At 38.8% G+C, this 25743-nt stretch overlaps 1 protein-coding gene across 1 annotated transcript in view; it reads right to left on the bottom strand.

Annotated features, from left to right (window-relative positions):
- The window catches only part of LOC131246166 (autophagy-related protein 16), a 64071-nt gene that overhangs the window by 26123 nt on the left and 12205 nt on the right, over positions 1-25743 (bottom strand). Inside the window, exons 3-4 of the mRNA XM_058246074.1 lie at positions 4018-4199; positions 3719-3914 (exon numbers count right to left, since the gene is read on the bottom strand). Of these exons, the coding sequence (XP_058102057.1) occupies positions 3719-3914; positions 4018-4199 (378 nt within the window). The remainder of the gene's footprint in view (positions 1-3718; positions 3915-4017; positions 4200-25743) is intronic.

Here is a 25743-nt window from a genome sequence, read left to right as displayed (position 1 = left end):
TTCAGATTGCTGATGGTAGTCAGTTACCTATTCATGTTGTTGGGGATATTAATTCATTAGTTAAAGAAGTTTTTGTATCTCCTAAGCTTTCTACTAGTCTCATTTTCGTTGGACAATTGGTTGATAACAACTGTAATGTTGGGTTTTCTCGTGATGGTTGTATTGTGTAGGATCAGGTGTCAGGGAAGATACTTGCGAAGGGGCCTAAAGTTGGACGATTGTTTCCTCTACATTTTTCCATTCCTTCTTGCATTTCTTTGGCTTGTACTACTGTAAACAATAAGGGTGAAGTATGGCACAAACGTTTGGGTCATCCCAACTCTATTGTTCTATCTCATTTAGTAAACTCTGGTTTGTTGGGTAATAAAGATCGATTTTCCTCTCATCTCTCTTTTGATTGCTCAATATGTAAATTAGGTGAGAGTAAGTCTTTCCTTTCCTGCTCATGGTAGTCATGCGGAAAGCTGTTTTGATTTGATCCATAGTGATGTGTGGGGTATTACTCCTGTTATATCTCAGGCAAATTATAAATATTTTGTCACGTTCATTGATGATTATAGTAGGTATACCTGGATTTATTTTCTTTGTTCTAAATCTGAGGTATTTTCTGTGTTTCAACAATTTGTGGCTTACATTAAAACTTAGTTCTCTTCAGGTGTTAAGGTCCGATTCGGGTGGTGAATATGTCTCGTGAATTTCATGCCTTTCTCAAGCAGAAAGGAATTGTTTCTGAGCATTCTTGTCCTTATACACCTCAACAGAATGGTGTTGCTGAACGTAAGAATCGCCACCTGTTGGAGGTTGTTCGAACGTTATTGCTTGAATCTTCCGTTCCTTCTAAATTTTGGGTGTAAGCCTTATCCACGGCAGTTTATTTAATTAATAGATTGCCTTCAAGTGTCCTGCATTTTGAATCTCCCTACTATCATCTTCATCATCAGCATCCCAACTATCTTGATATTCATACCTTTGGTTGTGTTTGTTTTGTTCATTTGCCATCACATGAACGACACAAACTTTCTGCCCAATCTATTAAATGTGCTTTTATGGGTTATAGTAATTCACACAAAGGTTATGTTTGCTATGATCCATGCTTTAACAGATTTCGTATTTCTCGTCATGTTGTTTTCTTTGAAAATCAGTCTTTCTTTTCTACTCATGTTGCATCATTGCCTGAGATCAATGTTCTTCCTCATTTTGATGACTTGACTCCTATTCCTGAGCGATTCAAACCTGAATTTGTGTATGAATGCCGACGACCGACTTTGCCCCTTCCTGAGCTTGACCCGACATCTGAGCCTGTTCAGACTGTTGCTTCTGCGGATGATCCGGGTTCTAACATTGTTCCTCGCCGGTCTACTAGAGTCTCTCGTCCTCCTGATCGGTATAGCTTTTCTCAACATCTCTTCATACTACTTTGTCCTCTATTTCAATTCCATCATGTTATTCCGAGACTGTTAAGCATGAATGTTAGCATGAGGCGATGGCCGAAGAACTTCGGGCTCTTCAAGACAATCACACATGGGATGTTGTTCCTTGTCCAACAAATGTTGAAGTCATTGGTTGTAAATGGGTTTGCTCGATTTAGTTGTGTTCTGATGGTACTCTGGATCGCTATAAGGCCTGATTGGTTGCACTTGGTAACAGACAGGAATATGGGGTGGACTATGAGGAGACCTTTGCTCCAATCGCCAAGATGACTACCGTGCAGATGGTTATTTCTATTGCAGTGTCCCAAGGCTAGCCACTTCATCAAATGGACATTAAAAATGCATTTCTTCATGGTGATCTCAAAGAGGAAATTTACATGGCCCTGCTGCCTGGCTTGACCTCCTCCTCTTCTTTTGATGTATGTAAATTGAAGCGATCTCTGTATGGGTTGAAATAGGCTCCCCGGGCATGGTTTGATAAGTTCTGGTCTACCTTGCTTCAGTTTTCCTTTGAGCAAAGTCAATATGACTCCTCTTTGTTTCTTCGTAAGACCTCTGCTAGTATTGTTCTTCTTGTTTACGTTGATGATATTGTTATCACCGGGACGGATTCAGACTTGATCACTCGTCTATAGCAACATCTTCAGGCATCGTTTCATATAAAGGATCTTGGTCCTCTTACATACTTCTTGGGGTTGGAAGTTCACATGGATCCTTCCGGTATCATTCTAAATCAACATAAGTACACACAGGATTTGATTACTTTAGCTGGTCTTCAGGATACTTCTTCTGTGGATACTCCTCTAGAAGTAAACACGAAGTATCGTCATGAGGGTAATCTGTTGTCTGATCCTACTCTATTTCGACAGCTGGTAAGTAGTTTGAACTATTTGACTATTACTCGACCTGATATTTCCTTCGTTGTCCAGCAGGTTAGCCAGTTCATGCAGACTCCACGCCATCTACATTTGGCTACCGTTCGTCGTATCATCTGATACCTTCGAGGGTCCCCTAGCCGTGGGTTATTCTTCCCAACTGGCTCTCCTCTTCGCCTTGTTACATATAATGATGCGAATTGGGCCGGATGTCCTAATACTCGCCGGTCTGTCACAGGCTGGTGCATGTTTCTTGGTGATTCCTTGATCTCGTGGAAGAGTAAGAAACAACCTCGTGTTTCTAAATCTTCTACTGAATCCAAATATCATGCCATGTCTACTGCTTGTTCTGAGATTGTCTGGCTTCGTGGGCTTCTAGCTGAGCTTGATTTTTCCCAGTCTAATCCTACACCTCTCCATGTTGATAATACTAGTGCCATTCAGATTGCTGCTAATCTCGTTTTCCATGAACGAACAAAGCACATTGAGGTGGACTGTTATTCTATTCAGGAAGCCTTAGACACTCGTATCATTTCTCTTCCTCATGTTTCCACTGACCTTCAGATAGCTGACACGTTTACCAAGGCCATGACACGACAGTGCCATCAGTTCCTTGTGGGCAAATTGATGCTTCTTGATCGACTAACATCAATTTAAGGGGGGATGTCAATCAGGACAGCATGCACAACATGTCAATCAGGATAGCATGGACAGCATATATTTAGCCATAATTAGGTCATCTAATTATGGCATGATTGTGTCAATCAGGACAGCATATATTTAGCCATAATTAGGTCATCTATTTATGGCATATATCTTGTACAGTTATTGATTGTATATATCTTATACAGTTATTGTTTCCTTGTTTGTTAGCCTAGATTGATGTTAATGGCTGCAATTCAGCCTTGTCATTAGCCTAGAGTTTCTATCTAAACAGAGGAACCTCACAATGAGGACATTCAATCCAAAATACTTACACAAACAACTAAGCACAAAGCACCCACATACATGAAAGGTCAGGCTTGAGCAGTTAGGTGCTCAAAATAACACGAAACCTGCAATAAACTTCAAATGCAAACACAGTTATGCCCCAGGCTGCACCTTAGCACGACTTTGCACATTACCCACAAAGGGGGAATTTGTAAGCAATTGATGTCTGTAGTATGTTGTGCAAGACGTGCCTGCCAAGCATGAACACGTCCCACAGCAGATTTCTACCAGATAGATGCCATTTGAGTAGCATCTGACCAAAATGGTGATGTGATAGAGATACTTTGAAGGAAAGATAAAAACATACAAAAGCATCATATAAGCAGTCAGTCCTACCAAGTCAAATATTTTCACCAGCAAATCATCGATAAGAAATGTTTGCAGAAAAATTTGAATCATGTCTACTAACAGAAAATGAGATACCTCATTAAGCCGTTCAGCATCCTTCATCTTTTGCAACATCCAACGATCAATCAACATCTTGTTTTCAGCTTCTGCATTTTTAGCTTTTGTTGTAACCTCTTCTAGTTGTGCTTTAAGAGTCTGGTTCTCTTCGATCACCAGTTCTAGAGCTTCTATCTTTTCTTCTAAAACCTCCTTTAATCGAGAGCATTCCTCCCTGCGCAATTCTCAACCAACCTTAATCATGGTCATTCCTGTGACTCATTGAAACATCAAATATAGCATTCCCAGGCCATGGAAATAATGAGTACAAACACAACCTTGATTGTGAAACTTCGTTTTGCAGATCAGTGATAGCAACTTCTTTCTCTTGAACCATTGCTTTTGAGGCTCTACATTCTGCAACTTCCACCACAAGCTGCTCAGACAACCGTGCTTGAGCTTTGTAACATTGTTGAAGTTCCAATTCAAGGTTTTCAGCCTTCTCCTTCCACTCTGACCCCTACAAGAACATATAAATCAACCCAATCACAAAGCTGCAGAGAGAGAGAGAGAGAGAGAGAGAGAGAGAGAGAGAGAGAGAGAGAGACAATAATCATCATCATCCTAGTCTTAGAGAGGGAGGGAAATAAACATTAATTAGCATCATCTTAGTCTTTCTCCAAAAAATTTGGGGCTGGCTTTTTAGTGCTAGATTGGCAAAAGTGTTACAATTGGCTGCCAACCAGACATCAACCTTCCTCTGTCACCTAGGTTCTTGCAATTGATCATGGCAAAGGCTGCCACTTGAGGATGGGAAGAAATTATGACAAAAAGTAGTATTTTGAATAATGATAATGTTTTGAAGCGGAAAAAAAAAAAAACAAAACAAAACAAAACAAAACAAAACAAAACAAAGCAAAAAAACAGGAATAAGCATGGTATCCTATTTCACTGGAAGTGCCAACAAGCAATGCTCAGGAACCAAAAACCTTAAGTTTTATTGGACTAAAATTTTCTGCCAACTGTTCCCCTGAATACCAAATGGCAAAGCCATGATATTTAGCTTTAATATAACAGAATACTGCCACCAGGAAGCAAACCTCACATCACTTTAGAAGAGGTTTACTAGCCCCACATGAAGCCTCAAACTTCAGCAGATTTATTGAAGTACACCTCATTCTCTGCCCCATGCATAAGGTGGGTCCAACTGTAGGGACGATCCGAGCAAACCTGAGGCCCGTGAACTCATCAAACGGCCGCCTGTACACCAGATGTGGGTTATTGGCATTTTCTTAAAAATCATTTGTTGTTTTTGTCTAAGGGTGGCCTACCTTAAGAGTTGAATTGCCTGATTTCTGCTTCAGGTCATTTTCCCAGGGAGGCCCAAGGTCAGATGTCCAAAATACAATTTTTGGCATGCATACTGCATTTAGATGTGTGTTGTGATGAGGAAGTGCATGGGGCGAGCTAATCATGATTTACAATTTGAATCCTTGAACAATAACGAAGTTACCCAATCATGTTATTTGGATGTGCCAGAGTCAACCCACGTTGGACTTGTCGCACAACATGGCAAACACTAAGCAGACGAATTGCCAACATTATACCCATGTCATTGTGACAAAAGTGGATGCTCTTTAGATGTTTGAATCCTACAACCCAAAGCATCAATGTAATGCATGTGGACCCCACACCCACAGGTGACATCTTCAAATTAGCAACATCTACACATTATTGGAGAAATGCTCATGGCTTCCGAGTATAATAAATATAAATAGAGAATCAAAGATATTATTAAACAGCTGACCCCAATTAGTTGAAAGAGAAGTCTCAGATGATGATAGTGAGATATTAATGATACATATGTACATCTATGCATGCATATAAATTAGATAAAAGGTATTGATATAATTATAAGCACATAACATCTAGATAATATGAGCATTGATCACCTTTTGTGGATTGCATGCTAAATTAGCATGCAGCCCCTTCCTTCCTGCCAACATGTCACTTGTGTCGGGTGTTGGTGCAAAGGGTGGGTTCCACCATGACTATCACCTGGCAGGAAAGGCAGACCAACCCACTCATCAAGTTGCCCATGCCATCAAAATAAATGGACAGCCAACACTCTGGCTCAACATACAAGTACAGCCCACCTAGTGAGCAGATTCCTAATCTTTAAGACAGGTGATATTCATGGTGGCCCCTACCTTCGGCATGGACCAGATGTCCTGCACATGTTACCAGTTAGTGGGAACGACAATCTGCATGCTAATTTGGCAAGCAGACAGTTTTGGGTTATCTTCATGTAATGTATGCATATTCATGGGTGGGAACTGATATTCTCAGCCATAACTGAAGATTCACCCCAAAGAGTGCCTCTTGATTAGCGCAGTAAATCAGACCCATGAAAGCAGCTAATAATGAAGCCACGATCCTGATGAGGACATGGACAACCAAATGTTAATACATCAAGCTGATGTACAAGATGAGGAGTTTTGGGATGGATTAGAGCATGGAAAGGGGCCCACATATCTTCCATAATGGGCCAAATCCATAGACCCATTAATGGACCATGTATTATGGCTTGGCACCTATAGACTATAGTACACTTCTGGGTCCGCAAAAGGGTCTTTTGGTTGCATTTACCTTAAGTTACGAATTTTAGTTTATTTTTAGACGAATTTTGGGTTTTTTTTTTTCTTTGTTTATGTCTCACTTAAGTGGATTGGGGTATTTTAGTCAATTTCCTTAAATAAAGAGTGTAAGGCTGAGATTACAACATCTAGTCCATAGTTTGTGCTTGATGTAAAGTCCAGATTAGTGTTAAGGCTTCTCTTTTGTTTTCCTTCATATTAAAACAGAAAACGTTCAGTGGGTCTTTCAGACATTTCTCCTTTCTACAAGCCTTGGGCATATCATCAACCGATGAATTATTGAGTTTATATGAAATATTTTGTTTGCAAATTATCTTTTGAAAACTAGAAAAATGTAAATTCTATATATTTTTAAAATTTTCAAAGAATGTTTGTAAAAATTAATAGTTTTAAAGTCAATAAATTGATAAGTGTGAGAAGGCACAAGCTCTCGAGATAAAAGGTTATCACTAGGGTTTATGCAAGTGTATGTTTTCAAAAGTGGAGCATATGATCTAAGCCATCAAAATTGGTGAGAGTTTTGATTATTCATTGGTTATTGCAATGTTTTATTTTTTTCCTTTCTTTTCAAGTGGAAAACTCTATATTCTTGGATTGACATGTTTGGGTATGATTTGATTCTAAGGTTTGATATAACTGCTCGCTGTTGACAATTCTCACTCCTTAGCTACACCAGATTTGGTATCAAAGCTTCCGCTTCTGCCATTGTTTCATTCTTGTGTGAGGTTCTCATCCTACAAGGATGCTACATAGAGGCAGAGGCCGAGGTGCATGAATAATGGACGAGGAAGATGTAGATCCAGTCAGTGTTCGAAATATCAGTATCGCGTTACGTATCGCATTCTTGGGATACGGATACGTAACGGTTATCGCATGGGATATATCGATTGTATCGTGTAATGTATCGCTGTTGTTGGAAACATGGGGAAACATTGGAAATTTGGTTGAATTTTTCAATGAAACTTCGTGATTGTTAAAAAAGACATCAATACACACTTATAAATCAAAACATTACAAAAAACAAGTACACATAATAGGTTTTCTTTGTATGGGGTCCTAATCTATGAAGTGTCTAACTGAATTGATGCAAGTGTCTTGAATGTCTATTTATATAATTTATAAATGCAAGAAGACATGGAAACACAAGCAATACATAACACAAGCAATACATTCAAAAGCAAATGAAGAATCACTAGATTAGGTTACATGTTTGATTGATGCTTAGATAGAAAGATTGCTAACGATTTGTAAGAATTTTTTACTTAAAAATTTAAAAATAAAATATAAAAATAAAAAATCCCACAACTCGGTCCATCTCCTCCAAATCTCGAAATCGAAGCTCCTAATCCATGATTTTCCATGCAAAATATGAACAATCATGGATTTGTAACAAATTGACATTAATTTAATATGATTTACAGAAAATAAAATTATTGAAATTCGAAAATGCCCACCAGATCGAATATGTGGGATATATCACACTACTTGTGTGTTTCATATCGCACTGGTGGGATACAAGGATATATCGTGGGATATATCGGCCGATATTGTCGATATTTAAAACACCGAATCCAGTAGAATAGAGATTTCCAACGTTAGAGAAGCAAATGCAAACCATCACCCAACAACTCGCTACTTTATTAGCGAGGAGTGAACCACCAACTTATGAAAACGATGACAATGGGGTCGAATGGGTGTGACATTAACTTGTTTCATCATGAAGCTTAGTTTGTTAGGCCGTAACGAGTGGGAAGAAGGGGGGATATTATCGTGACCAAAGTAGGGAGTTAGAAGAAAAGGTGGAAGTCCCTGAAAATGATAGTAATATGCATGGGGACGATTTTCTAAATTGGATTTATGCAGTGGAAATGATCTTTGATTACAATGATGTGGACGAAGAAAAAAAAGGTTAAAATTATCGCCATGAAGTTGAAAGGTAGAGCTTCAACATAGTAAGAACAGGTAAAGGCCACCTGAGAAAGACACGACAAGTCCAAGGTGAAAACATGGGAGAATAAGTCTCTCATGGAGGAGACCTTTCTACCCATCGACTATGTGCAATCTCTTTCCTAACGATTACAGCATATATGACAGGGAGATAAGACCACAGAAGATTATGTGGAAGAGTTCCATCATCTGGTGGCTCAAAATAATTTATCCGAGACCAAAGAGCAACTGGTTATTCATTTCATGCATAGGTTGCAGCCCACCATTGTAGATCAGTTGGGGATTCAGCCAATGTTTACCATTGCAGAATCATGTAGGCAAGCCCGCTTGGTTGAAAAGAGAAGCAAAGCCAAGTATGATCGCATGGAAGCTTCTAATCAATCCACTGGTACTCAGGGTAACAATAATAAGCCTACAGGGGATTCGAGTTGGGCCACAAATGCCATTCTAGCGTCTGGGTCATGAGTTCTGAACGACGAGGCAGTTGGACAAACGGGTCAGAAAAATATCCAATGCTACAAATGCAAAGAAGTTGGGAATATCCTCCGAATATAAGAAGCAGCAAGTCAATTTGGCCGGTTGTTACAAAGCAATTGTGGAGGAACAACTAGTTGACAATGAGGGCGAGACCACAGAAGGAACGCATGATGCGGATTATGATACTAACGGTGGAGACAACGGAATATGTGGTGATGGTCCAGAAACCTTGGTGATCTGAAAGGCTCTTTTGGCACCCAAGTTGCTTAAGGAAGATGACTGGTTGTGGACAAACATCTTTTATATCAGCTGCACAGTGAATGGCAAAGCCTATGGGGTGATCGTAAATGGAGGCAATTGCGAAAATGTCATCTCGGATGTAGTAGAAAAGATCTAGATGAAGACCGAGAGGCATCTAGTTCCGTATAGACTTGCTTGGTTTAAACAAGGTAGTGAGGTAAAAAAATTTCCCATCGTTGGTTAGTTTCTTTCACAATTGGCAAAACCTATCATGATAATGTGTGGTTGCGATGCAATCCAAGGGATGGATGTGCACCACATTATTGGGTCAACCATGGCAATACAACCTGTGAACCATTCACAATGGTTGGAAAGATGCATACACATTCATAAATGATAATCAGAAAATACTATTAAAATCCATGAGAGGGGATCCTAGTGAAACCCGCGACCACGAGAGACATCATCCTTCTGCCCCATGCAAGGTTTCTAAAAGAGATAGAGGGTCATGATGTGGTCTATACGTTGATTCGAAAAAATACTAATGTTGTCACCCCTACGAGTAAACCGATAGAAGAGCTAGTTGGCGGATAAAAAGATATATTCTCAGATGAGCTACCACCGGGATTACTGCCAATGAAGGATATCCAACATTGCAATGACTTGGTGCCGAGATCAAGTTTACCCAAGCGAGCAACCTACAGGATGAGCCCGAAAGAGCAAAATGAATTGAAACAACAAGTCGCCAAGAAATAGAAAAGGTATACATTAGGGAAAGTATGAGCCCGGGTGCAATCCCAGCTCTACTAGCACCTAAAAAGGATGGCACATGGAGGATGTGCATCGACAGCAAAGCCATCAACAAGATCACCATAAAATATAGGTTTCCGATACCTTGATTGGATGACATGTTGGATATACTTTCAAAAGCGAAAATCTTTTCTAAAATAGACCTACAAAGCAAATATCATTAGATATGGACCCTCCTGAGTGATGAGTGGAAGACCACGTTCAAGATGTGAGAGGGGTTGTATGAATGGTTGGTAATGCCATTAGTCTCTCTAACACACCAAGCACGTTCATGCGAGTGATGAATCAGGTGCTACAGCCTACAGCCCTACATTGAAAGTTCATAGTGGTATATTTTGATGGCATCCCAATTTACAGTCTGGATATGCACACCCATATGCATCATCTACAAAGTGTACGTCACACTTTGAGACGAGCAGTTGTATGCTAATACAAAAATAATAATAATAATAATAATAATAATAATAATTTGTAGTTTAGGGAGGACCGGGTTGCATTCCTTGGCTATGTCATGAGTTCAAATGGTATTGGTGTGGATCAGGAAAAGGTGTAGGCAGTACAAGAATAGCCCACGCCCAAGACCATATATGATGTGCAAAGCTTTCTTGGATTGGCTACTTTTAAATCGGCAATTCATTAGAAACTTTAGGGCCAGCTTGGTTTTCCAATTTCCTATGAAATGCAAAGTAAATAAGTCATCATTATCATTTCCAAGAGTTTGTTTCAAATAGGAATTATGGCTCATAAATCGAGAGTCAAATACACAAGTAAATGAAGTAGGTAAAGTAAATTGTAATCATTACATTTTCACACTATAAAACTACCATATTTACAATGATTTTTGGGTGAGACGAACAATGTAGCAAAATCATCATTACAATCAAATGTAGGTGATGTCACCACATAATTACAAGAGTAAATAATCATTACCCATTTACAGCCATTTACCGTTATAATTGGAAAACCAAGCGAGCCCTTGCTACATTGGTAGCTCCTTTTTTTTTTTCTAGAAAGGGATCATTGGCAGCTTCTTTGACGTATTGCTTGAACAATGGACAGAATGGATGGTCTATGGTGACAGAGAAGAGTTTGGAAGCTGTGAAGAAAAAGCTGAAAAAGTACTTGTTTTAACTTTGCCAAACTATGATACATGTTCCAGGTAGATTGTGATGCGTCCTACATTGGCATCAAAGTGGTACTCGGCCAAGATGGCCGGCTCGTAGCTTTTTATAGTGAGATGTTAAGTGGTCGAAGGGTGTGGTACTCTACATATGATGTAGAGTTCTATTCCATTGTGCAGGCTCTCCGTCATTGGAGACATTACTTGGTACAGCGCGAGTTTATATTGTTCTCCAATCACGAAGCTTTGAAATATTTGAATGTGCAGCAAAAACTTAATCAGCGGCATGCGAAATGGTTATTGTACTTGCAACTATTCACCTTCAGTTTGAAGCATAAAGCCGGCACACACAATCAGGTAGTGGATGCATTAAGTCGCAAGAGGAGCTTATCGACTACATTGCAAGCCGAAGTGATTGGCTTTGATTGCTTGGTGGATATGTATATTGGTGACTGAGATTTCGGCCAGATTTGGACCAGAATGGAGAGCGGACAACAAGGAAAATATACTTTACATGACAGTTTTCTCTTTCGAGGAACAAGATTGTGCATACCGGATAGTTCTTCCTAAGAGAGTATTAGCTGAGATTCATGTAGGTTCATTATCAGGGCATAAGGGTCGAGATCAGACCCTCACATTGATTGAAGAAAAGTACCATCGGCCATGATTGAGGAGCAATGTGGCTGAGTACATGAAAGATGCTAGATATGTTAGACAGCCAAGGAGCACGTGCAGAATGCAGGATTATATATGCCATTACCTATTCCACAGGCACCATGGGTGGACGTGAACAAGGATTTCATATTGGGGTTGCTACGTACACAGCGTGGTAATGATTCTATTTTTGTTATTGTAGATCAATTTTCCAGAATGGCTCACTTTGTTCCATGCAAGAAAACTAGCGATGCGTCATATATTAAGAGGTTATATTTTCGAGAGGTAGTGAAGCTGCACGGGGTGACAAAGAGTATTACTTCAAACCGTGATAGCAAGTTTGTCAGTCATTTTTGTCGAACTTTAGGGAGAGTTGGACACTCATTTATCTTTCAGTAGTGCTTATCATCCACAAACCGATGGGCAAATTGAGGTAGTAAACCAGAGTTTGGGCAACTTATTGCGCACAATGGTATGGGACAAGTTGAAGCAGTGGGGCTTAACTTTGCCACATGCAAAGTTAGCATATAACTGAGCAGAAGAATAGAACTACTTGGAAGAGCTCATTTGAAGTGGTCTATGGTGCTAACCCTTCGAACATGGTTGATCTCATACCATTACCCAAAATGACTAAGGTGCTTGATGATATTGATGAGTTGATGATGTGAATTCAATAGGTGCACGAACAAGTTAGCAAGCAACACAAGTTACAAGCAAGCAGCAAATAGACGACGTTGGAAGATGATTTTTTAAGGAGATCTAATGTGGATTTACATGCGGAAGAAATGTTTGCAGCGGGCACTGGTAACAAGTTGAGGCAGAAAAATATTAGCCCGTACAAGATCTTGAAGCGGATTAACAACAACGCCTATTGTATTGAGCTATCTCCTAGAGCGAACACTTCTAATGTGTTCAATGTTGCTGATCTCACACCATATAAGGCAGCTGACAATGGATCAGACTCAAGGTCAAGGCCTTCCCGACCAAGGGAGGATAATGAGAATGTGGGCAAACAAATGTTAATGGATCGGGCTATGTACTTGCTAAGGAGTTTTGGGATGGATTAAAGCATGGAAAGGGGCCCAAATATCTTTCATAATGAGCCAAATCCATAGACCCATCAATAGACCACACATTGTGGCACCTATGGTACACTTTTAGGTCCACAAAAGGGTCTTTTGGTATCATTTACCTTACATTACCAATTTGAATTATTTTTGGACAGATTTTGGTTTATTTTTGCTTTGCTCATGTCTCACTTAAGTAGATAGGGGTATTTTAGTCATTTTTCTTTAAATAAAGAGTGTAGGGGGCTGAGATTATAACATCTAGCCCATACTTTATGCTTGATGTAAAGCTTAGATTAGTGTTAGAGTTTCTCTTTTGTTTTCATTCATATAAAACTCAATAAACAGAAAATATCTAGCAGCTTTTTAAGACATTTCTCTTCTCGACAAGCCTTGGGCATCAACCATTCACTAGGGTTTGTGCAAGTGCATGTTTTCATAAGTGAGGCATATGATCTAGGCCATCAAAACTGGTGAGAGCTTTGATTATTCGACGGTAATTGCATTGTTTTTTCCTTTCTTTTCAAGTGGAAGACTATATTCTTGGATTGGGCGTGTTTGGGTAGGATTTGATTCTAGGGTTTGATATAACTGCATGCGGTTAATGATTCTCATTCCTTAGCTACACAAGGTCCTCAATGAATGAACCACAAGTGCGCACACAATTTTAACTCCAATGTGAGTTCTAGCACTCTCATTGTCGATCCCAAACCACGGATGGAGGGTTCTGTGAAGCAACTAGTGTAAAACTTTTGCCATGCCTTTCTCGTGAATCATATTCCAGACAAGCCATTTCAATCTTGTGTTAGGGCATTCCCTGCAAGCAATGTTCGCAATATCGATAATATCAGCCAATATTACCGTTATCGCTTGCCAGCGAGATGAAACCCATCAAAAGTCCCCGAAATTTATATAATAAAAAAAAAATAGAAATTTTTTGTATCATGCGATATATCGCACGATTTTTTGCAAAAACCCCAATATTAGCAATACTATCGCACATTACAAAGCCAACAACCATTTGAGGAGAGAATTCCGACGATAAAAGGCCATGAATGTCGGGTTTGCAATATTCTCAAAAAATTGAAAAAAATTCCAAACAAAAAGAGGGAAATCTATGTAAGAGAGGGGATTTTGGTACCTACAGAAGATGTGAGCGTGAATGGAAGCTAAATCTGGTGGGCCACTCGATCAAGAGGTAGTGGTGCGCCGTAAGTGCGAAAAAAACCCGCGATTTTCCTATTTTTTCGTCGAATAGGGGAGAGATTTTCTGCGAAATGGAGATTTCGACCAAAAATTTGCCAAAATCGTAGGGATTTTGGATTTGGGATTTGAGATGTAGGATTCCGAAAGGACCGGAATCCTTTCTTGCTGTGAAAATGGCTTCCGATGCCATTTATGGAAGCGGATCGGGTGGTGTACCGCACACCAACGACCTGGCTGTTGAGTCAACGAGTTCTGTGGGCCCTACCATGAAGTAAATGTTATATCCAAACCGTTTGTCCATTTTGTGAGATCGTTCCAAGGGCTGAGCCCAAAACTAAGACAGATCCAAAGATCAAGTGGACCACACCGCAAAAAATAGTGGGAGATTAAACATCTACCATTGAAACCTTTCTGGGATCGTAGAAGTTTTCGATCAATCTAATATTTGTTTTTTTTCTACATCCATGTTTGTGTGGCCTTATGATTAGATTGGATGGAGAAGAAACATTTCGGTGGGCCCTACGAATGTTTTAACGGTGGGAATCACTGTCCCGTTGCTATTTGTGATGTGATCCACTTGACCTTTGGATATGACTCATTTTTTGTTATGTGTCCTGAAATGATCTCGCCAAATGGATGGTCAATATAGATATAATAAATACATCATCATAGGGCCCACATAACTTTAATTCTCTTTTCATAGTTAATATGCACGTAGACATACACCGGCGAGGCTGCTGATGTGTGGTACAACAACTAGTTGGCTTACTTTACAAACGGGTTGTGGGGTCCACCTTGATGTATATGTTTTATCCATGCCATTCATCCGATTTTTCATATCATTTCAGGATGTTAGGCCAAAACTTCAGCAAATCCCAATCTCAGGTGAACCACAGCATAAAAAGCGGTGAATAATCATTAATAGCATTTTATATGCCAAGAAAGTTTTGGGTTATGGTGATCTTTGTATATTCCCTTCATTCACTTCTGGTTGAGCTTGTCGACGGGTTAGATGACAAACAAACATGATGCATCTACTTAAAGTGGGCCTTCATATGTTTTTAATGGTGAACGTTTAATCATCATTGTTTCATGTGGTGTGGTCCACCTAAAATTTGGATGTACTTAATGTTAGGGAAAACATCCAAAAATGAGTTGAAAAATTGAATGGACGGAGTGGATATACAACATATCATCATGGTGGGCCCTACAATAGCACTATTTTTTGTGATAGGGCCACTTGAGTATTGGATCGGCCTCAATGGTGGGTGTCATTGTCCCCACTTTTTTCTGTGGTAGGGTCCACTTGAGTATTGGATCGGCCTCATTCTTTGGCTCAAGCCCTAAAATGGTCTCTCCAAATGGAAGGACAATGTGGATACAACACATATATAATGGGTGGGGCCACAATCAGGGTTCCATGCACATCGTTCTCCGGTTCATGCTCTAAAATGATCTCTTAAAATGGATGGATGGTATGGATAGAATCCATATATCATGGTGGGCCCATAGTTAAGGTTCACCCTCAGTGCGGCCCTAAGAAGTTTTTAATGGTGGCCGTTCAAGAATCACTGTTTCCTATGGTGTATTCCACATGAGATTTGAATCTACCTCATGGTCCTATCAGGCTCGTGGCGTGGCCCACCATGATATTTGTGAGAAATCCACTGTGTCCATCCTTTTTTTTGCATGGCATATTAGTTGTACATTATGCATCATAACTGAATATAGTTAGTTGTCTCAGTTCAATTAGACAACGCATAGCTTAAGACCCTATACAAAGGAAACTATTATGTGTACTTCTTTTTTGAGATTTTATAATTTAAAAGTGTGTATTGAGGTATTTTTTAATAATTCCTAAAGTTTCATTGAAAAATTCAACCAATTTCCCAATGTTTCCCCATGTTTCCCAAAAAGTGCGATAAATTATGCGATAAAAACGATATATCACGTGCGATAACCGATATGTATATGTATCCCAAGGGTGCGATACATTGTGTAATACCGATATTTCGAACACTGCCTGCAAGCAACATGTTGCACCGGCACCCAAGTGTAATGAGAAATGGCCAAGGGTTGACTAGGGCGCTCCCTATAAGTGACAAATTGCACAAGCAACCGGGTGGAATGAGAAATGGGTAAAGGTTGTGATGTAACTAAGTCGAATAAAAAGAATATAGATTTGGGTATGAACCTTTTTCTTGAAGATAAAACCATTAAATTTCTCCACAAACGCAACAAAAAATAAAAATAGGGGCTATGGATTAATATCCAACAACCTACTAGCCATTATACTAGGAATTGCAATAAACCCCCACTCTTCTTCTACTAAAGGCAACAAATACCAAAGGGAAGCACCACATGTTATAGCCCAAGAGAAAAAATATCTTTTTCTTCCACCATTACTCCTAAGAAAGAACTCTTTACATGCATCTCTATTCTTTCATAAAGCAAGAGAACGACCATAATATAATCCTTACCATCTATTACTTCTAATCCTAACCACCTATTTCACTGAAATAGTCAAAATGACCAAAATACCCTTGAATACCATCACAAACCCATAGGCTCTATGTAAATTCGTCGTAACTGACTCAAGCGGCATCGGAATCATAAGGTATTGGGCTCCCTTTGAAAGGTAACTCAATAGGCTTTCTAACAGAAACAATTCCATGTTATTCGGACATCGTTTAATACACGAAAAGTGGCTCAGAGAATGAGCGACGAAATTACTAAGGGAAACTTATTAAACAAGTCATAGACTTTTTTGTCTAACAACTCATAGACTTTTTTTTTTTCTAACAACAATGATATAACTGGTGGTATGATCTAGAATGTCATTAAGACTGTTGATCTTTCATTGGATTAATTAAACCCTCAAAGTGATTGAAATCTTCAATCTACACAGTTGGATGGTCTATATCCACCTTGATCACAACCCTTGGATGGGGCCGATGTGGCTTGGATGCATCATTCCCCCCAGATTCGGTAAAACTTGTCCTCGAGTTTCAATGGTAGTTGATGTTGAAAGTGGCTGCATTGACATCTCGTTCATATGATGGTGTCGTATATCGCAAAATTCCTTCTTTTTCTTTTTCGAGGTCCTCCATCTCTTAGGCGTCGCTTCGTCCATATCATAACCGCACTATGAGGATGACCAATTCAAGTTAATCAATGACACTGGTTACCCACATTACGCAATGCGAGGGTGAAGCAGTCGTTTTCAAAAAATAGTTGTATCGGCTGACACAAGCCATGTCAGTGTATGGGCCACTAGCACCACAAAGGACCCATTTCAATTTTTCCCAACTCTCTACTTCTTCATTTCAGCCATAGAGGAAGTTGAGAAACTCATTCTCAAACTCGATCTAAGCATATTTTCATATCAACACACAAGACTTGATTGGGATTCAGCAAATCAAAGCAAAATGAACAATTTTGAGAAAATTTAGAACAGGTAAACCATCACTTCATTTTCACTTTTTCATCATCTTTTTGTTGTACTGAAATATAATGGACCCTAATCCACTAAATCACGATTAATTTGTGTTCAGTTGGAGCTTATTTGATTGACTTTTAGTAGGTCAAGCCAACAGACAACATTCTTACTAAAGAATGGCCTGATACACCATTGAATACATGTTAAAAACATACACAAAAGATTATATATTTTTGTGTTATCTATATCTTGTCCTTTTTCCTGATAAGTTTTCGAAATTTGTGGGCCAAAAAAAAAAATTGGATGATACAGATCCAATACACCCTGTATGGGACAAGATTCTTCCTAAAGAATGGTCTTATACACCATTGAATGTGTTAGACACATACACAAAATTATATATTTTACTGTTATCCATATCTTGTCCTATTTGCCTGATAATTTTTTTGAAATTTGTGGACCAAAAAATTGGCCAATACAACCTTCAAAAAAAATTGACCAATAACAATTCAATACACCCTGTGTTGTATCACTTTTGCACCTAGCCAAAATCCTTAGTTGCAAGCAAGATTAGAGGAGAGAATTAAGAGACCATTCTCAGAGATGATGGATGGACTGATAAAAAAAAGGAGGCTCCAATGGTCATGTAGGAAAAGATAGTAAAGAATAAGACAAGGTGCATGGAGGATATTGTTTTGGGAATGAAAAAGAGATGGGAGATGTTATCCTTGATTTTCTTGTGGCATATGATCTTGGAATAGCAAACCCATACTTTAAAAACAAAAATGAACATTCAATAACCTTCATAAGTAGATCATATACAAGCCAAATAGACTTACTATGGGGAGTACAAGAGATGTATATGTTTTTAGTGTTTTGGGTGTGTGCATGTACATGGTGTTGTGTGCTCCTGTGGAGTATGTTTTTGTATTTCCAGCATTATAATAAAAGGTGTGGCCCTAACACACAAAACCTCGTTTTTCACTTTTTCATCATCTTTTTGTTGTACTGCAATATAATGGACTCTAATCCACTAAATCATGATTAATTTGTGTTAATTCGGAGCTTATTTGATTGACTTTCAGTAGGTCAAGCCAACAGACAACATTCTTACTAAAGAATAGCCTGATACACCATTGAATACATGTTAAAAGCATACACAAAAGATAATATGTTTTTGTGTTATCTACATCTTGTCCTATTTTCCTGATAATTTTTCGAAATTTGTGGGCCATAAAAAAAATTGGACGATACAGATCCAATACAACCTGTATAATAGGACGAGATTCTTCCTAAAGAATGGTCTTATACACCATTGAATGTGTTAGAAACATACACAAAATTATATATTTTGCTGTTATTTACATCTTGTCCTATTTGCCTGATAATTTTTTGAAATTTGTGGACCAAAAAATTGGCCGATACAACCTTCAAAAAAAAATTGGCGAATACCGATCCAATACACCCTGTGGTGTATCACTTTTGCACCTAGCCAAAATCCTTGGTTGCAAGCAAGATTAGAGGAGAGAATTAAGAGACCATTCTCAGAGATGATGGATGGACTGATAAAAAAAAAAAAGGAGGCTCCAGTGGTCATGTAGGAAAAGATAGTAAAGAATAAGACAAGGTGCATGGAGGATATTGTTTTGGGAATGAAAAAGAGATGGGAGATGTTAACCTTGATTTTCTTGTGGCATATGATCTTGGAATAGCAAACCCATACTTTAAAAACAAAAATGAACATTCAATAACCTTCATAAGTAGATCACATACAAGGCAAATAGACTTACTATGGGGAGTACAAGTGATGCATATGTTTTTAGTGTTTTGGGTGTGTGCATGTACATGGTGTTGTGTGCTCCTGTGGAGTATGTTTTTGTACTTCCAGCATTATAATAAAAGGTGTGGCCCTAACACACAAAACCCACATACAAGCCAAATAGACTTACTATGGGGAGTACAAGTGATGCATATGTTTTTAGTGTTTTGGGTGTGTGCATGTACACGGTGTTGTGTGCTCTTGTGGAGTATTTTTTGTATTTCCAGCATTATAATAAAAGGTGTGGCCCAAAACCCCTTCCTCCCCTCCCCCCATTTCACTGCTAAGATTATCCAAACTCAACTTGATATCAAAGCAAAACTTTTGAGTTGATCAAAGCTACAAGAGCCTACTGACATTAGCAGTCGTATGGCTGACTTCAGCACTGTACAATCCGTACAGACTATTTTCGACCAGAAAAAACATGGTTTAAAGCATCTCAATTTTAGAAGATTTATGGTGATTTTTGTAGAATTTTTTTACCTCATCTTATGTATGTTTTGAGCCACTTATCTCATCCGACAAAAAAAAAAAAAAAAAAAAAAACCCCTCAAATCTTCATTTTTCTGCGATTCTGCTCAAATCGGTGGATATTTCTTGGAATCTTCTTCACGTGATGGGTAAGTTTTATCCTAAGTGACTGTCCCAAGTGGTATTTTTCATTGAGGGGGAGATTTGGATGATCTGTGAAGCCAAAGGTGGTCCAACTAGGCCGATTTTGGGGTCCTTAGGATTCTGAACATACACCAGAATTTCCGATGTATGTCTAGGACCTAGGTTGATGTTCTTAGTGTGTGAGATGTATTCACACTTGATTCAAGTCTATTTCTGATGCTCAACATTGTTTTTCACACCTGATTCAAGTCTATTTCTCATATATTATTTTTAGTTTTTTTAGGTGTGTGCATGCTATTCACACTTGATTCAAGTCTATTTCTAATGCTCGACACTGTTTTTCAGTTCTAAGGCTGTTTTTGGAACCCCAAGTCCTCATCTAGAACTCAGAGTTGTATGAATATGCGTCTCTTGCATAGTGTGCCTCCCTTTTCAGTTGTTTCTGCTTGCGTTTCTTCTCGTGGACACTTATGGAGGAGAAAATCTCTTCTGGATCCGGGGTGGGATCTTCATAATCAAATCCCTTGTTGATTACCATAGTAAAGTTGAACAATAACAATTATCTACAATGGGCTCAATCAGTGAAATTATTTTTAGGGAGGAGAGACAAACCTTCCTACATATTGAATGAACCTCCAGATACCTCATATGGGAATTTCAAGACCTGGACCAAAGAGTACTACCAAGTCATGGCTTGGCTACTTAATAGAATGGACTCCACTGAGAGCAAGTCTGTCAGGTTCCTAACCTCAGCAAAAAGGATATGGGGCACCCTTTGTGATATGCATTCAAAAACCCAAAATGTATCCAAAATTTTCCAGTTGCCCTCAGACATCGGGAAATTTCAACAAAATTCAAGATCCTTGAAGGAATATTTTTTAACTCTTCAGGTAATGTGGGATAAATTGGATCCCTATCGTCCTCTCCCTTCTCATTTTAAAATGGGCTATGAACATGCATGGAAGCAACATGAAGAAACTAGAACAATGCAATTTCTCTCTAACTTCAACTCTGAGTATTACAGTGTTTGGAAACTGATTGTTGTCATGGACCCTCTTCATCCTCTAACAGCTATCTATGCCATGTGTCAAAGGGTCAATACATCATCCACCCCAACTTTTGCTCCATTTGATCGATCCATGTATATTGTTGGGGACCGACCATCCTTTAGCCACAATTTTAGAGCTCCGGTGTGGAGTTCTCACGGATGTGGATGTGATAGTGGATAGAGAAACCAAGGCAGGGGCAATGACACTGACCGTGGTGGTTGTGGTAGTCATGCCTGTGGTGGATGAGGACAAGAACGTGATGGACCTCACTTTTGTACACATTGTGGGAGCACAAATCACTTTGTTCATAGATGTTGGGAACTTGTTGGTCGTCCTTCTTGGACCAGTGTGTCTATAGCTAGTAATGCTTCCACTATTTTTGAGAAGACTACACAGCCGACTGTAGTGGAAAAGCCTTCCTCGGGTGATTATGTTCTTTTGTCTCACGTAGCTTATGATGCATTGATGCGACTTCATGTTCGTGGTGTTCCTGACACTTCCAGAGCCATTGTAACACAGTTAGGTACTGCTCTAAGTGTGTCCTCTTCTCCTTCTCCCTAGGTCATTAAGTTTGAAGCCACCTCTCATAGCCTCATTTCTTTAGCTCCTATTTTCCTTCTAGCTAGTCACACTTTGTTATTGTTGCTGATGGAAACTATACTCCTGTATCTGGAACTAGTGTCATCAAGCTTTCTCCATCCATATATTTGTCATTAGTTATGCATGTTCCCAACTTTTCCCTTAATCTATCATCTGTCAATTCCCTCACGAAATCCTTGAATTGCTCAACAACATTCTTTCCTTCTCATTTTGTGTTTCAACATTTCCAGACAAAGCGGATGATTGGTGGGGGCCATGAACGTGAAGGCATTTATTTATTGGATAATGCGCCTGCGATAGTATCTAGTGCCTGATCCTTATAAAGGAAGTAAATGTCTAGATGGCATTGCTGCTTAGGTCACCCATCCTTGTCTAGGTTAAAACTTTTGTTTTCTTCAATTTTTGTATTTAACCCTTATGAAATCCTTGAATTGCTCAATAATCTTCTTTCCTTCTCACTGTGTGTTTCAGGATCTCCAGACGAAGCGGATGATTGGTGGGGGCCATGAACGTGAAGGCATTTATTTCTTGGATAATGCGCCTGCGATAATATCTAGTGCATAATCCTTAGAAAGGAAGTGAATGTCTAGATGGCATTGTTGCTTAGGGCACCCATCCCTGTCTAGGTTAAAACTTTTGTTTTCTTCAATTTTTATATTTAACCCGTCATGCTGTAAAACTTGTGAGTTCTCCAAACATCATTGGACTATCTTTCCTCCTAGTTCATCCCAGGGGAAACATAGACCATTTGAGTTAGTCTACTCAGATGCTTAAGGTCTTGCTCTTGATATCTCTCTTTTTAAATATAAATATTTTATTACTTTTATTAATGATAGCACCCGGATGACATGGATTTATTTTCTAAAATCTAGACATAAAGTGTTTGATATGTTTAAGATATTTTATAATGAGGTGATTACCCAATTTCAATGCTCCATCAAAATTCTACACTCTGATAATGAGGGCAAGTATATGTCGCATGCCTTTCTGTCCTTGTTGCAAGACCATGGGATTTTATCACATTCTTCATATCTATGAACCCCACTACAAAATGGCGTATCTGAGCGAAAGAACTGTCACCTTCTTGAAGTCACACATGCTCTCTTACTCGTTATTAATCTTCCTAAACAATTTTGGGATGATACCTTGCTTACTACTGTATTTTTTATTAATCGCATTCTATCTCAAATATTGTAACACAAGTTGATGCAAGACACATGATTTAATGCTAGCATACGACATGGAAATTATGAAAGAATCCATAAAGTAATTCAATTAACAAAAAATGCTAATCCACCACGTAATTAAAGAGTAAACAATAGGAAATAAAATCTGATTTAACCTAAGTTACATTCTCGCATGCTAAGAAATCACATAAATCAATTAAAACTAAAGCCCGATGGAAGGATAGAACTTCCGATTTAGCATAGGCACGTTCCACACTCAAGGGACTGACTTTTAGGTTCTATGATTAGGTTTGGGAAGGGGAAAATCTGAAATTTGGAAAATTAGGGTTCATGGGAATTGGGGATTTTGGCATTAGCATTTTATAGAATTTGGGAAAAAGATGAAATTAGGGCTAAATCGGGTGAATTGGTTAAGGTGATTGATAGATTTAGGTATTGGTGGAGGGGAATTAAGGTTTTGGATGAAGGGAAGTTAGGGATTTTGGGTCAATTCAGGAAATCAAAGATTTGGGGTTTGGGAATTTGGGGAAATTAGGGAATTAGAGAAATCTATGGTTAGGGTTAGGGTTTATAGGTAAAGTTAGGGATGGGGAATCAAAGGGCTTTAATGAGGGAAGCAAGAGGAAATTAAGGGATTGAGGGGTTGTTCGTACAGTCAGCCTAGGGGCTCGCACGTGTAGTATACAGTTACACGTGTGGGTCATTGGCTAGGGTTTTGGGGTCCTCAATCGTTGATTTCGGATGGGGTTGAAGTTAGATAATGAAAAGTTGAAAAAAAAATAAAATTGATTTGGATGGTTTTAGATAGGAAGGAAAGAAGAAAAATGAAGTTTTGGGGAAAATACTTCTTTTTTGATAGAAAAGAAGAGAGAAAGAAGATGATAGATGGATATAAATATAAGTTATACTAAAAATAACGAAGCATGTAAACAATCTAAACAACAAAAATATTCCGTGGCCCATGAGGGTCCACGATTAAGATGTCCGATGATGATGATCCAACGGTCTGATCATAGTGCTCACCCAATCCAACAGTCTAATGTGTCCATTAAGCTCCTATACGCAGCCCACGTGCATCTTCCCACTGTGGGGTCTTCGAAGATGCACGAACATGCACGTGGGATCTTCAACGTAGCTATGAATGTGAATTGAGCCACGTGGGCCCCATGTACTGCTCATCTAGTCACAAGGAGACTGGCTTAGCTCTCCTCCAGTATGGAGCTCAGATGTCCACATCACGAGTCTTCATTTGAAATTTTACATCCAAATGAGAAACTTTTCCCTTTATCCCCTAAGATTTTAGACATATATGTTTGTTCAAATTCTTGATAGTAGTAAATGATAAGTCCTTGGGCCACAAATTGTCTTCTTAGGTTACTGTTGATTACAAAGTGGATATAAATGTTATGACCCTCTGACCGGTAAGAGATGTATCTACCGATGTAACCTTCTTCGAAGATGTTCCGTACTTTTCTAATGAAGGGAGATCACAACATAATCCTCTTACTAGTCAATGAGAGCCTGTGCAATCTAACTCTATACCCCTTCCAGTCTCATCTTGAGGATGCTCCTACACCGTTTGTCTCAAAGCCTATCCTTGTGTATCATCGACAGACTAAATCCTCTACTAATCAGCCGCCCATCATTTCATCCACTCATGGTAGTAGTTCGGGTATAAGTTTTCTATCTCCTGATGATCCTCCCATTACCTTGCGCAAGCCTCCCCTCGCATGCACAAAGCATTCCATTAGCAATTTGTTTCACATCACCATCTTTCACCATCCTTCCAGTCCTTTGCAACTTCAATATCCTCCATTGTTACCCCACGTAATTTGAAGGAAACTAAGAGTAGCCCTAGCTGGACTAAAGCTATGATGGAAGAAATGCAAGCGTTGGAGAAGAACACCTGGAAGTTAGTTCCCTTACCTAAAGGGAAACGGACTATTGGATGTCAATGGATTGATACCATCAAGTATCTTTGCGATGGTTCAATTGATCGTTATAAGGCACGGTTAGTTGAAAAGAGCAGTGTTGTTAAAATCCAACGATTTAAGATTTACAATATACAATTTGAGTCGAAACTTGAGCAAAACAATTTGAATCCCACCTTGAATCCCTTTTTATATGAATTCTACGATTATATGATTTGAATTATACGATTCATGATTCAAATCCCAATTTATGATACAAATTATACTTGTTCTCTAATATTTAATCCTCCCTTTGCTTGCATTTTATGCTTTTAAATTGATAGGGGCTTGAAAAATCGTTTAGAAAAGGTAAATTATTTTATTTGTTCTTTATAAGAGATTAAATGATATATATTCTCTTCAACGTTAAATCATGGAGCTTTTTATGATTTGTTCTTTAACTGATCAAAGCACCAAGCTCATGCAAGACTTATATGAAATGTTTTTATAGATGGTTATGATCATGTTGACATGCATGTATTATGAAATGATGTTTAGAAATCAAAATATTTATCAAATGTCTATTTTCCAACATGATTCTACATTCGAGAAAGCTAAAAAGAACATAAATTATTAAAGGCAAGGTGTTCCATATCAATTACGATATAGCTGTAAAGGCCGATACATATAGGTAATGGCCATGACCGTTACACGATATGGGGCTGAAACGGGGCGGTTGGTTTTTTGGGACCGTATCAGCCGTTATAGGTGCCATAATGACCGTTACAGGGCATAATAACGGTTACCCATGTAACTGTCGAAAAACGACCACTTCTATGTAAATCAATTTTTCCTCATTTTTTTCCCTTTTCTCATTCGAAAAACTTTCCTACATCATTCTACATCAAATTTTAACCACTCATACTATAGTTTTAAGGATTAAAATAGTAGATTGAAGCGATTTGGGCAAATAGAAGCTCCAAGGGCCCTTTTTTCTCCCCAAAAAAAGTGCTATATATGCATTTTTCCCGATTTCTAATTCTAATGCTTGATTGTGATGGCATTAGATACACATAACCAGTGTTTGAGTTGTCAGTATCGCTACAAGTTTCGCTAGCCGGAGATAAAGATATAATATCGTTATCGCCGATAATATCGCCGATGACTGGCAATGCAAGGAAAAAGGGGGAAACATGGAGAAAATGGTGGAACTTTTCAGTGAAACTTCAGGACATGCCTAAATACACAAATTTCCATATTCAGGAAT

Source organism: Magnolia sinica, chromosome 5 (genome assembly GCF_029962835.1).
Source record: "Magnolia sinica isolate HGM2019 chromosome 5, MsV1, whole genome shotgun sequence".
NCBI classification, from domain to species: Eukaryota; Viridiplantae; Streptophyta; class Magnoliopsida; order Magnoliales; family Magnoliaceae; genus Magnolia; species Magnolia sinica.
This window is presented reverse-complemented; position numbering and strand designations above follow the sequence as displayed.